This window comes from Pieris brassicae, chromosome 3 (assembly GCF_905147105.1).
Source record: "Pieris brassicae chromosome 3, ilPieBrab1.1, whole genome shotgun sequence".
Classification (NCBI taxonomy): domain Eukaryota; kingdom Metazoa; phylum Arthropoda; class Insecta; order Lepidoptera; family Pieridae; genus Pieris; species Pieris brassicae.
In genome coordinates, this window is record NC_059667.1 from 13,738,753 (window position 1) to 13,752,574 (window position 13,822).

General features: G+C 40.7%; 1 protein-coding gene across 1 annotated transcript; it reads right to left on the reverse strand.

The window, feature by feature from the left end:
- Positions 1 to 2,001: 2,001 nt before the first annotated feature.
- LOC123707792 lies at positions 2,002 to 6,376 on the reverse strand. The gene is made up of 6 exons (XM_045658129.1): positions 5,920 to 6,376; positions 4,834 to 5,137; positions 4,052 to 4,148; positions 3,388 to 3,498; positions 2,721 to 2,891; positions 2,002 to 2,055 (listed from the first exon to the last, which is right to left on the reverse strand). The coding sequence occupies exons 1-6, from the start codon at positions 6,374 to 6,376 to the stop codon at positions 2,002 to 2,004; spliced, it is 1,194 nt and encodes a 397-aa protein (XP_045514085.1).
- Between the last annotated feature and the right edge of the window lie 7,446 nt (positions 6,377 to 13,822).

A 13,822-nucleotide genomic window follows, 5' to 3' on the forward strand; every position in this document is an offset into this window, starting at 1 on the left:
GCGTCACTCATTTTACAAAATGGAAAACTTAAAGTATCGCATTATTTACGAGTACGAGTTCCGACGTGGCACTAGTGCTGCGGAAACGACTCGAAGGGTGAATGATGTGTATGGCGGTCATGTTGCAAAAGAAAACACAGTTCGTTTTTGGTTCCAACGTTTTCGTTCTGGAAATTTCGACCTGCAGAACAAGCCCCGTGGACGGCCTGAGACCCAAGTTGATAATGAAGTATTGAAGGCTATTGTGGAAGCGGATCCATCGCAAACCACGTCCGAGTTCGCTGCAGGCTGCGGTGTTAGTGATAAAACTGTTTTAATTCACTTGAAGCAAATTGGGAAGATTAAAAAGCTTGAAAGGTGGGTACCTCACGAATTGACTGAAGCAAACCGGCAAACGCGCGTCGACTGCTGCGTTACATTACTGAACCGGCATAATAATGAAGGTATTTTAAACCGAATCATTACCTGTGATGAAAAATGGATTCTTTACGATAATCGGAAGCGCTCAGCGCAATGGTTGGATCCTAGCCAGCCAGCCAATTCCTGCCCCAAGCGAAAATTAACCCCAAAAAAGTTACTTGTAAGCGTTTGGTGGACTAGTGCCGGTATTGTTCATTGCAGTTTTCTCAAATCTGGCCAGACTATTACGGCTGATGTCTATTTTCAGCAATTTCAAACCATAATGGAAAAGCTAGCGGCTAAACAACCTAGGCTGGTCAATCGCTCCACGCCACTGCTACTTCACGACAACGCTACACCACACACTGCACAACAGACGGCTACCAAATTTGAGGAGCTTCAATTGGAATGTCTAAGACATCCTCCGTACTCCCCGGACCTTGCTCCAACAGATTACAATTTTTTTCGAAATTTGGACAACTTCTTGCAAGGGAAAAAATTTAACTCTGATGGGGCAGTCCAAATCACCTTCACAGATTTTATTGATTCCCGTCCGACTAGTTTTTTTAGTAAAGGGATCAATGAACTACCTATGAGATGGCAAAAGTGCATAGAAAACAATGGTTCATACTTTGATTAATTAAATATATTATATTTAAAAATATTCGACTTTTTGTTCCTCCCATACAAAACGCCAATTTCATATGTAAAGACCTAATATTTACTTTCCGTACCCCGCGATTATTGTTGTTATATACGGATATTTTGAACAATAAAATTGTATACAAAAACATCGGAATCGGTATCGTCTGTGGACGTAGCTGAGTACAGGTACCCTGAAGAAAAGAAAGTACAAATTCCTTAAAGCACTTTTACGTCTTTTGTCATGTGTACGTGGAATGCGATTTAACTTCCTGTCAGGGAAATCCTACCCCTCGCTCTCCTGTTCAATGTTATAGAAACTTCGATTTAATCCTATAAAAACCTTACATAATGTAGAGTAACAATAATATACCAAACTAAGTATAATGGATTTGCAGCAAAAATAGACGAATAATAGCTTTATTGTCAGGTTTTCAATAATATTCAACATCTATTTTAATATGCTGGTACCGAATACCGATATTGAAAATTTCATATTGAAGGTATGAAATAGATTTGATTCTAGGCTCCGATTCAAAATAGTTCTGTTAGGTTTCTCGTTATTTATACTTGAATCTATAAACTGTAGAGGAGTTATGTCTTCTTACAATTTGCTATAAAGCGGTTAATTTTATAATTTTTATTAGAGTGATCAAGACTCAATAAACTTTATATTATGTGGGTTCAGGTGAAAAAGATAAGAAGCACTTTTTTAATGGTTACTTTAAACTCAAATACTCTTAGAACCTACACGGTAAACCTCGAACAGTAAGGGAACATGTGTCCACTCCAGTGTTACGCAGTAAAACGATTCTACAACTTCGGTTTATCAAGCTTTTATTATAATGTACGTTTCGAAGAAATGAATGGTTTGATATATATAAGTGCGTAATGTTAGAATATATAGACTTCAAATACATACCAATATATAAACCCTACCACATAAGTAACTATTGAATATTAATGTCTTCGTTGATAAAATACAGCAAAAATGGAATATGTCATCCGTGCCACCTGCAAACAAAATATCTAAGATATATTTTCATTCCACGCAGAACGAATTTTTCTACTTTAGTTTCTATGCGATATTAAAAGTTGGTAAGACGCAAGTGAAAACTTTTAAAACTCTAATATGTTATAACACTTTTCACCGTATATTTTGCGAAGATAAACTGACAAGACAAACTTGGCGAATACACTCAGTATTTTTTAAAACCATGTTCTTCAAAATGTACTTTATAAAATAATATACAAAGTTTTGTAAATAAACTCCATTAAAAGATCTTGCGCCAAAAAAGCTAGACGTTTCGATACATAACCACGCATACCTCCTCCACCATATTGTAGTCATTTTTAAAAGAAATCGTACTTCTCTTCAATGGGGTACAAGGCTGACGCAGTTCTGCATCTGATTGAATGATTTTTAAGTAAGCACTTGATTGTTGCAGGCTAGCAGTCGTTGCTTAAATAAAACATGCCGGTTTCCTCACGATGTTTTACTTTATGGAATAAGCAAGTATTCATTGCGCACCAAACAAAGCATTAGTACACAACCGGGGTTTGTAATTAGAAACGAACTACTACTTAACGTTATGTATAAAATAAATAATGTAGTGATTACACGGCATAGAAAATATACGTTGGTTTGAAGGTCTACAATTAATAATAATAAAACTTACTGATACGAATGTGGCGTAGGACAAATTTTGAACCCCAAACGCCTTGAGGATGAGCGGCTTCTGCGCCTGCGCACATCCTATCAATACCAGTTGTCGTATGTTTTTTGAGTCATTATCAACATCACACATGTACCAGTCACAGTAAAACATCGCATTAGATAGTAGTGATACCTAGGATGGTAATCATAACGTAAGCGTATTTTTGTAATTAATTTGATGTTAGGACTAATGTGAAAAGGAATTTAATAGTATATGATTCTTAGATCTTTATGTCTAAAAATATTAATAAATAAATCAGTGGCGTACCACCTTTTTAGGTCTGGGCTTCAGATTTCTGTATCTGTTTCAAGATTATACTTCAATCTAATAGGCAAGTAGGTGTTCAGCCTCCTGTAGCTGAAACACGCCGACGACTTCTAGGGTCTCAGGCAATCTAGTTCCCTCACGATCTTTTCCTACACCGTATGAGCCAGTGATTAATAAATGAATAGAACATGAGTTAAGACATCTAATACTATCTATTATGATACACATAATGTCACATAATGGTGCTCATATATTTGAAGTAATGAGGCATATGGCAGACATATTTCTATGTATGTTCTAAGGAAGTTAATCGAATCCTCCCGGTTTCGCCATACTTGCCTTGTAATAAATAAAATATTACCTGGTATGTTAATTCACCTGCGTTCCATAGATTTAAAGCCAATAGAATAAAAAGAGAACAAACGAATGTATACGTCATAAAAGCATTGGTTAAGTCCTGATGAGATGAAAGCTGAAAGGATTATTAAAAATTGTTTAAATATAAAGTATTATTTAACTAAAAACCCGTTTAATGTTCAATTTAGTTCAGCTTCATAGTATAAAACAGCCGTCGTTGTCTGCACGCTTAGATCTATTGAACGATTGTAATACGGACCATTTATAAACGAACTAAGAAACTATTCCTTATTTCATTTTATTCATTCTTGCTTTCCGTTAAGCCATCTAAGAAAATATAATATTTTCTCTGGTTTTTGGACTCAAACATAGAGAAAGAAATCTTAGATGACTAGATAACTTACACCAGCTTGTCGTCAACTGGCTAACTGCGTAAAAAACGAATCATTTTTAAAGCTTATAAGCGATTGAATATATGAATTTATTAACATTTTGTAGTGAAACTCGCTGTTCTAAATACCCGATTACATTGTTCAAAGAAGTGTTGTTTAAAAGATAGCTATTAATCCGACTTAACGTTGAAAAGGTGGTATGATAAGTCAATGTATTATAGACCACGCAATCAGTGCCGCCATTAAAGTTGAAAGTTTGAAACTCTTTATACTTACCGCTAAACGAAGCAAAAGCAAAACTGCCACGGCTGAACTTTCACAAACTTGCAACGACATTATAATACCGAATACACGTTGAATTTCTTCAGTCAGCCTGAAATAACAACCTGCCTAATTATTTATTTAATATTTATGAAACATGGGGAATGACTTACAACTGTTTTTCACTTCAGACACAAAAACACACTAAATTATCTGACAGACATTCTATTAAATATGATAAATGTATTAGTCCCAATACTTGTATTTATTTAAAGTGATAGACCAGACGTATTTTTTTTATACTTACATCAAAATATTTTAAGCATGATAAACTAGTAGTAAATATAATAGTAAACTAGTAGTAAATAATTTTATGGTTACTAAATGTTATGTATGCTGTGGTAAACTTCAATAAATAAATATCTTCGTGGACTTTCAATGCAATGTCCTAATCATATGCATATGGTCTCATCACATGGCCTATGTTTTTTTATATAATATGTGTCCTAATTTGGCTGCCAACAAACTGAAATACACGCGAATTTATTACTTTTACATAGTTGACTGCCTTGATATTTCGATTTTTTTTATAGAACCGCCGCCGCCCATGGACACTCCTAATGCCAGAGAACTCGTGAGTGCGTTGCCGGCCTCTTATGAATTAATACGCTCTTTTCTTGAAGGACCCAAAGAATTGGTTGGAAAATACTTAAATGGGAAGTTCTTTACATAAGGTAACAAATTCGCGTTTATGTACGTTCATGTTTATATAACGTAGGATGTAAATAAAGACATACATTAACAATTTTTGATGTATTACAATTCCTTCCAAGAACTTTATTTTCATCATTGCGATTGCTTGTGTCTTAGAAATTTTAACCTCTCTTTTAAAGCTCTCGCTTATGGCTTCAAAGCGATGACAAAGCGTCATGAATTTATATGCCATAGTAATGAGGTGAATTATGGGCATACAATCTGCTGCCATCATTGGTAACATCATATATAACCAGGTAATGTAGAAAAATGCTCTCACTAGTGTTGCCAACATTGAGATATCATTAAAAGATGGATAAATGGTCACCACTGTATAGAATGGTACCCCTGAAATTATATATAAAACTTATACAGTTAGTATTACGAGTGTAGAGGATTTTTGTATGGATAGGTTTGCGACTAATACTTAAGTGCGTGCGTACAAACTACACATGTCAGAAGTGAAACTTCTTTGGCAGACAGTTTTTTTAAGTCTTGTTCATATTTATACAAATCTAAAACATTAGATTTCCGAGACTTAGATGGGAGAAACAAAGATATTAAAAAATTATAAATTTAATATTTTAAATTTATTTCTTCGATATCTATTGGTATTGTCGCGACTAAAACATTATGATAAGTAAAATATGCAATATAAGATCGTGTTTCGCCCTTTCTCACTCTCTCATTGGGACTCAATCGCTCTCTCCCTTTTCTTCGTCAAAAACGCTGCACATCTTCGTGACGCTAATATTATTATTAGGTATTGCGTTTCATCCGTACAAAAATTACCCTCATGCGCCTAAAGAAGTTTCACTTCAAAAAATCTCCATTGAAACCTTCTGAATTCATTTTAATCAAACTTCAATACAGACACTCACACGCTTATTGAAATCGTCATATATTTTAATACTATTTACCAGAAAGTTAAAATGAAAAGTGTCAGAAACACTCCACTTTTTAGCAATTCATGCTACTTTACTGAAGACTGAATATTCGTGGCCAATTTCAACTCAAATAAAAAGGACGACGAATAAATTAAACACTCTCTCGTTGAAAAACATGTTCGGGCGTAATTTATAAAATCGCATGAATATTATATTTTGCAATAAAAATGTAAATTCACTTACCTTCAGTGATTACCTTTCTCAAACTCTCTACTCCATAAGCGACTAACGACAAATAAACACTGGCGACGTAGAACGCAATACCAAATTTGACTTTTCTATATTGCTCCCTCATAACGTATTCTTCCTCGATATTTTCCATCACCGTTGTCATTTCATAGTTCAATTTCCTTATAGAATTCTTGTGATATAACAGGAGGAACATTTTAGCCAGTACGATGTTATGAATAGCCGCGAACATAACGGCTGAATTCTTTTCCACTTCGGGAAATTTACCAAATATTGCAGCGCAATTTTCCAATAGAATCATCGTTATATAAATCGAATAGGAAACTATGCTATACATTTTGTAAAAAAACGTTTCTTTATATATTTTCTGATCATAGTAAAAATTTCCAGAACCAGAGATAAAGACAAACTTACAGAATGTTCGTAATATAAATTTTGTATTATTAGACATTATGTACAGCTCGAACCTCATAACAGCTATGATAGACTTTTATAAAACACGAAATAAGAATTGGTATTATAATTGTCATTATTTTGAAAATGTTACAAGTACAAAATTACTGTCTTGAAAGTTAGAGTTTTAATTTGATGTGTTTAAATTAATTACTATCAATAGGAAGCTTTGAACTTCGTAATTATATGACAAAGATGAAAATTCATATTGTATGAGATTACCATTATGAAGAGTGTATTCATTATTTTGTAAGTACTATTATTTTTACTGGCAGTATAAAATATAGATTTTATTTAGTCTCATTTAAATTATAAATAACATTTAATTGGGTTAATTATGCAAATAACAATAACTCTTTTATATGTTTTATTCCTCAAGAAAGACACAAAGCATCTATTCAGATACCACAAAAAATACGAACAATAAAATAAACAATCGAATAGTTAACACAAACTATGTATATTTAACCTCCGGTTAGTTAAACACCGGCTCAACAACATTAACTTATTTAGTATGATTAATATGTACTTTTTACATATACCTACTCTATTTTATTTTTTTTATATGATATGATGACTATTTACACTTAAACACTAAGACGCAATAAAATTAAAAAATTAGGTTTACACTGCTTAAAAACATGAGCTAAAATTATTTTCTACAAAGTCGCAATGTGACCAAAGAAAATACAACTTTAAATTTTAAGTTCTTATAAATATTTAAGGAATGTATATTTTCAGAAATAACATGGAATTTATTTAGTAGAATACGTTTAATTGGACATAATCTGATGCTGAATTAAAAAAATTCAAGGAAATTTGTCCTTACATCAATATTTCTTTTGATCGTTTCAACGATCGGTCGACGTTTTTCGTAAGGTACTTTCGTAAGGCCAAGAAAGGTAAATTGCCCGATTGCCCGGGGTCACCGATACAATTTTCTAGGCGCCAACTTAAAGCTTTAATTAGCGACAACACAAACATTTTTATTACTAAAAAGACTGCGCAAAGCGTGTATACCCGACTTCATAGCTGACTTTAGTGCCAAAGATTTGGTTCAAAATTATTTTGTTCGATATTTTAATTAACGGTACGTTACGTAACAACATGACCAACTATTGTTGTTTTTAGTTTAGTTTTAGTGACGAGATTTTTAAATATTATAGCTTTAGTGTTAGAAATAATATATACCTTCGAAATGTTAATTGTTGAATGATGTCAAGTAATCATACATGATCTTCATTATTATATTAAAAGTTTATTATATTATAAATATTATAATAAACTTTTATTGGTTTATTATTTGGGGTTGGGTTTGGATCTATGCTTCTACGGTTCCCAGCCCGACATGCTTGCATTAGCATGGTAGCATAGGTGCAAACCCACCCTACTGATGGGTAGGGAGGCGTGGTCTTGGGGGTAGCGCAGGTCGCTGTGATCCCCAAGGCAAGTTTGGTGGACTAACCTTCCCGAGGTTGCCAACCCTGTTTTTGGTCTAATACCCTATGTATTAGACGTAACTAAAACCACCAAGCGAACTTTTGCAGGGATGTAGAAGTCATGTCCTTGCGAGTTCATCATCCAAAATAAAAGGACGGTGGACAGTAAATGACCTCCCGCGTGTTTGTGCCGTGCGCGGGGACCCGTACGGGGGGATGAAGGAGTCCTGGAGGTTGAGTGGAGTAGTGCGCCGGTACAGTTGTGCGCTGCACACAACACACCTCTTTGGTCTGGATTTCCCCTCACACGGGAGGCCGTGGATTAGCTGACCACGGTCAACCGGCTGTGGTATCCCGTAAGAGGGCTACCAAGCGAGAGTCGGGGTGTGGGGGGGGGGGTCGTCGGCGTGGAACGGGACTCGGGGTGAGTTTGCGTCATCGTCTCGGGATGCGAACAGCTCCGTACTCTCTTGCGGCGTGCGGACGCGCCTGCCCCTCTACACGCTGACTCTATACCGAAGGAGTAGCTCTGACGTCGCTTGCTGAGCAAGGGACGTCCCCGACTTGAGGGCTCCGTGGCGGGTGGAGAGCTCCGACGGTGAATCTATTTCATACCACCTCATGGATAAAGAGACAAAACACACAAACCAACAAAAGGCTGCATCCACAGATGCGCCTAAAACTAACATAAACAGGGTTGCGTCGCAGGACGTGTCGAGGTGCAAGTCACCAGTGACACGATACTCTGATGCCCCTATCTCGCAAACAGACGCACCCAATAGGGCAGCGTCCGAGGCACCAAAGGAGAGGGCAGCGGCTAAGGAAGCGCCAAACCGGGATACAGCTCTTAACCGTGCCCACTCCAATGGTATCTCATACACCACCACACAAGGATGCGTTCACTGTTGCGGCCAGGCTGACTGCGTCGGTCGAGCAGAAGATAGCAACTCCGAAGGATGATACAGCAATGTCTGCGTCCATAGGGGGGGCATCCGAAGCAAGATCGATGCGGAAGACCGAGGCTGCGACGGTGAGCACGTCCAGTGCACAAACCTCGACCATGGACATGTCGGCCCTGAAATCAGCGATTCAGGAATCGACTCCCAGAATGGTCCTAAGCTCCTCAAAAAGGCGACGGCTCAGGAAGGCCAAAAGAGCGACGGAACAGCAACAGCTGATTACCGGCTCTCAGAGGATACCTGAGAATCCTGGAACTGCCCCCGCGGTTACCACAACTGCAGGACGCGGGAAAAGGGCACCGAAGCCGACTAGGTCCTCTGCCGCGCTCAAGCCTATTGGCTCTAGGTGCGGTAAAGAACCTAGAGGGGGTTACCAAACCAAAAACCCAAACCAAACCAAACGACAAACAAAGGGCCAGAAACGCGATCGGCCAGAGGAAACCGTGACACCGACTGGGGAGAGCAAAAGGGTTAAACCTAACAAACTCCGGCTGGAGTCAGGGACCTCGGCCAGTTACGCGGAAGCGGCAGCATCCTACAAAGCCAACGAGCTTTGTGTTGCCGTGATGACTGAGCCCTTTATAGACATGACACAAGAACAGGCAGATAACATCCGCCTACAAATCGAGGGTAAAATCGAAGATGAGCTCATGGCGGATCTTGAAGCTACCCTAGCAACTGAACCCAACGACATCAGATTCCGGGGAAGAGCCCACTTCTTAGATGGTATCCTCAAAACTTGGTGCGAGGATACCTACACGCTGGGATGGCTTACCGGAGCATGCGATGTCATCAACAATCCGATACCGGACACCAAACTGGTGGTACGGCCTTAGTCAGACATTCCGAAGAAGGTGCCGTGCTTACTGCATGTTCCAGAGTTCACTGGTAGCACGGAAACTTTACGGAAACTGATCACCAGGCAAAACCGCCACCTAAACATCAGATCTTGGACCCTGACTCACGAACGTAGAACACAGGACCCGACAGGCGTATCTCTGTTCCTTCGTGTTCCGGAATATGAGATCTCAAAGATCAAGGCACACGAACGCCGCATCTACTATCTGATGGGGAACATCTATATCCGAATTCTGGAAAAGGAGGAACCCTCAGTGGTAGCTGCCGCCACAGTAACTACTGCCAGTACATCGGGGACGGGATCCTCGGGGCCAAAGCCGCCCTCGTCAACGACGGAGATAGCCGCGGTTGCCGAGGTAAACGTCCCCATGGAGACAGTTCAACAACCACCCTCACCGGTGCAACTAACCTCGGATGACGAGTTCTTTCAGGAGACAGGGGGGAGTGAATTCAGCGACAGCTGTTTGCGCTCCTCCCCCTAACCGGACTGACCTTATCCAGACCAACCTCCAGCACAGCCAAACAGCGTCGGCTTCACTACGCAGACTGCTGGAGACCAACCCGAAGACCATTGCCGCGATCCAGGAGCCGTGGATCAGGAATGGCAAGGTATGCGGCCTGGGTAACACCGGTGGTAAACTTTTGCTGGATACCTCAGTAAGTAACCCAAGAACCTGCATTATCATACCTAAACATGTACCAGCATACCTAATTAACGAACTGTGTTCAAGGGACCTTACAACCATTAGGTTACCTAGGGACGCACATCCAGACATCGTCCTGGCGTCCGCCTCCTTACTGGGTGACGAGGACGTGCCCACTCCAGAACTCGGCCTTCTGGCTGACAACTGTGAGAGGGAGAAACTGGAGCTTATAATCGCAGCAGACTCCAACGCGCACCACACGCTATGGGGTAATGCAAATACCAACGCTCGAGGTGAGAATATGCTTAACTTCATTCTTAGCAATAATCTTATCTTAGCAAACAGCGGCTCTGAACCAACCTTTATCAACGCACGCTCGCAAACCATAATCGATCTAACAATGGTGACCTCTGGTCTGTCAGATCACATAAAGGATTGGCATGTCTCCAGAGAGCTATGATGCTCAGATCACAGGTGGATCCGCTTTACAATCAAAGGGGAGCTACTTAAACCACAACCACGACGCATACCTCGGAGAACTGATTCAGTAAAATTTTACAGTATAATCGGCTCAGAGGTAAGCAAACTAACAATACCAACCACCATTGATGTACAAGACATAGACAAACATGTAAATAACCTAACGTCCCTACTCCAGACCAGCTTTGAACGGTCGTGTCCCCTTACCATGCCTAGGTAGGGGAGTAGACATAACTGGTGGTGCCCCAAACTGGAGAGACACCGAAAGAAGGTTAGGAAGCTGTTCAATAGAGCAGGAAATACCCGTTTACCTGCCGACTGGGACAAGTACACAATCGCGAGAAGACGATTCAAAAAACTTTTACGTTCTAGGAAGCAAGAGTGCTGGAGACACTTCTGCACCAGCATTGAAAGCTACAACCAGGCAACCAGAGTGAAATCAGGCCTCTCTAGTGAGCCTTATCACTCAATCGGTTGTCTTAAAAAACCTGATAAATCATTTACAAAAACCGATGCAGAAACATGTGAACTACTGATGGAAACACACTTTCCAGGCTGCATAATTGCCAACGACCAGGCATGGCAACCTTACTCAGAAAGAGCCACCACCGACTCAGACTGGAATGTAGCTCACAAAATAATCACAAATGAAAAAGTAACATGGGCAATCAACTCCTTCCTACCATTCAAAGCGGCTGGCCTGGATGGCATCTTCCCAGGCCTACTAAGATGGAGTGGAAACCTTTTGGTGGACTATCTTGTCTCAATCTTCCGAGCATGTATAGCCCACCGCTACATACCTTTGAAATGGAGGGAAGTGAAAATAATATTCATCCCAAAACCAGGCAGAGAGGACTATACCCAGGCGAAATCCTTCAGACCCATAAGCCTCACATCTTTCCTGTTAAAAACAATGGAGAGGCTTGGAGATCTGGAAATACGTAGCCAGGTATCGCTATCCAAATTCCTGCACCCAAATCAACATGCCTACAGCCCAGGCAAGTCAACGGATTCATCACTCCACAACGTTGTGTCTCGCATTGGCGACTCCCTGAAGTTAAAACAGTCAACCCTTGGTGCATTTATTGACATCGAAGGCGCTTTTGACAAAACAAACTTCACGAGCATTACCAGAGCACTCGTTACATGTGGAGTATCATCAACCCTGATAGGGTGGATAAACAACATGCTAAAACAACGAGCTATACAGTTCACTGTTAATTCCACGACACGGGGCATTGTCAGCAGAGGCTGTCCGCAAGGTGGTGTCTTATCGCCGCTACTGTGGAACCTCGTAGTTAACGAGCTCATCACAGAACTCAACGCTGGCAACCTCTACACATGGGTTATGCGGACGACATAGCTATCTTGATATCGGGAAGCTTTGAAAGTACCCTATGCGATCTCATGGGAAGGGCTTTCAAAGTAATTGAGAGATGGTGCAACAAGCACGAGCTATCTGTCAACCCATCAAAAACAGAGTTAATACTCTTTACAAACCGGAGGGTTCTGGGACCACACAGGCTTCCAAAACTCTTCAACACACAACTCAAACTCAAAAATGAAATAAAGTACTTGGGTGTGATTCTGGACAGTAAACTGCTCTGGAACAAACACCTAGAACACAAACTGAGCAAAGCAACGATCGCCTTCTATCAATGCAAAAAGATGCTAGGCGTGAAATGGGGCTTATCGCCTAAAATAACATTATGGCTATACACTGCCATAATCAGGCCAATGCTGACCTATGGAGCCCTGGTTTGGTGGCCAAGATCTGAACTTCAAACGGCGATCACGAAACTGGGACGCTTCCAAAGGCTTGCCTTGTCCGCTGCTAGCGGTTGTATGAGAACAACTCCGACCGCAGCAATGGAGATAGCCCTGCAAATCTTACCTCTAGACCTACACATACAGCAGGAGGCGGCACTAGCGGCCATCAGGCTTATGGTATTGGACCTATGGGGAAAAAACCACTACAGTTCACACACAGTGATTCTCAACAGGGCAATAGAGTACCAACCTCTTATAGCTGCGCCATGTGACAGAATCACTAATCAATTAATATTCAACAAGAAATATCTAATACAACTGAGAGAAGAGGAGCAAGATCAGTCGCCCCTGAATGAGCTACGTATATATACTGATGGTTCAAAAACAGGGTGTGGCTCAGGCGCTGGTATTTTCTCCTTTGATCTCAACATCAACATACACCTACCTCTGGGCACACAAAGCACAATCTTCCAATGTGATTGTGTCGCTCTAACCGAAGCAGCCAGAGCCGTACAGCGGATGGGAGTCAATGACTTTTACATTAAGCTCATATCGGACAGTGCATCCGTGCTGATGGCGCTCGGTAACGAAAACACAAACAGCAAATTAATACTGGAGTGTCACGAAGCACTGGAGGCAATAGCTCTAACAAATAGAGTTACCTTACAATGGATTAAGGGACACAGTGGCTCTCTCGGCAACGATGCAGCCGACGAGCTTGCGAGAAGAGGCTCTGGTATGATACCTGCTGGCCCGTATCCGCTCCTCCTCTTGCCCTTCTCGCTGGTTCGAACCTGGATTCGCCAGAGATCCACTGTACTCCAGTTCAACGATGGTCGCGAAGTGTAGATTGCAAACAGTCCAAAATGGCTCTGCCGGCTGTGAACCCGCAACTTACTAAGCGACTTCTAAACCTGAACAGAACCAATCTCAAAACAATCATAGGGACAATCACAGGCCATTGTCTCCTTAACAAACATCTTTTCGTCCTAGGCGCAACAGACAGCCCCTTGTGCAGAGGCTGTTTCAGCGCAGAGGAATCAGTCACCCACGTAGTCCTGGAATGCGAGGCTGTGGCTAATCAACGTACAAAAATCCTCGGAACAGTGAGGTCGCTCCGCGAAGCCTGTGAAGTGCCCGGGAGACTTCTGTGCTTCTGGAAGGAGTTGGGCTGGCTAAATTAGCCAGGGCTTCTACGCACAACGGACCGACTACGTGTCTAAGTGCGGAAATTGAGTTATATTATTGCGAGGGAGATTCCCTCGCAATATTTGCGACTCGAGGTCTTTTCATA

Coding starts and splice junctions, on each gene's coding strand:
- LOC123707792 (XM_045658129.1), bottom strand. CDS start 6,376: ATGTCTAATAATACAAAATTTATATTACGAACATTCTGTAAGTTTGTC. Junction 5,138..5,919: donor GAGAAAGGTAATCACTGAAG/GTAAGTGAATTT, acceptor ATATAATTTCAG/GGGTACCATTCTATACAGTG. Junction 2,892..3,387: donor CAGGTGAATTAACATACCAG/GTAATATTTTAT, acceptor TTACCATCCTAG/GTATCACTACTATCTAATGC.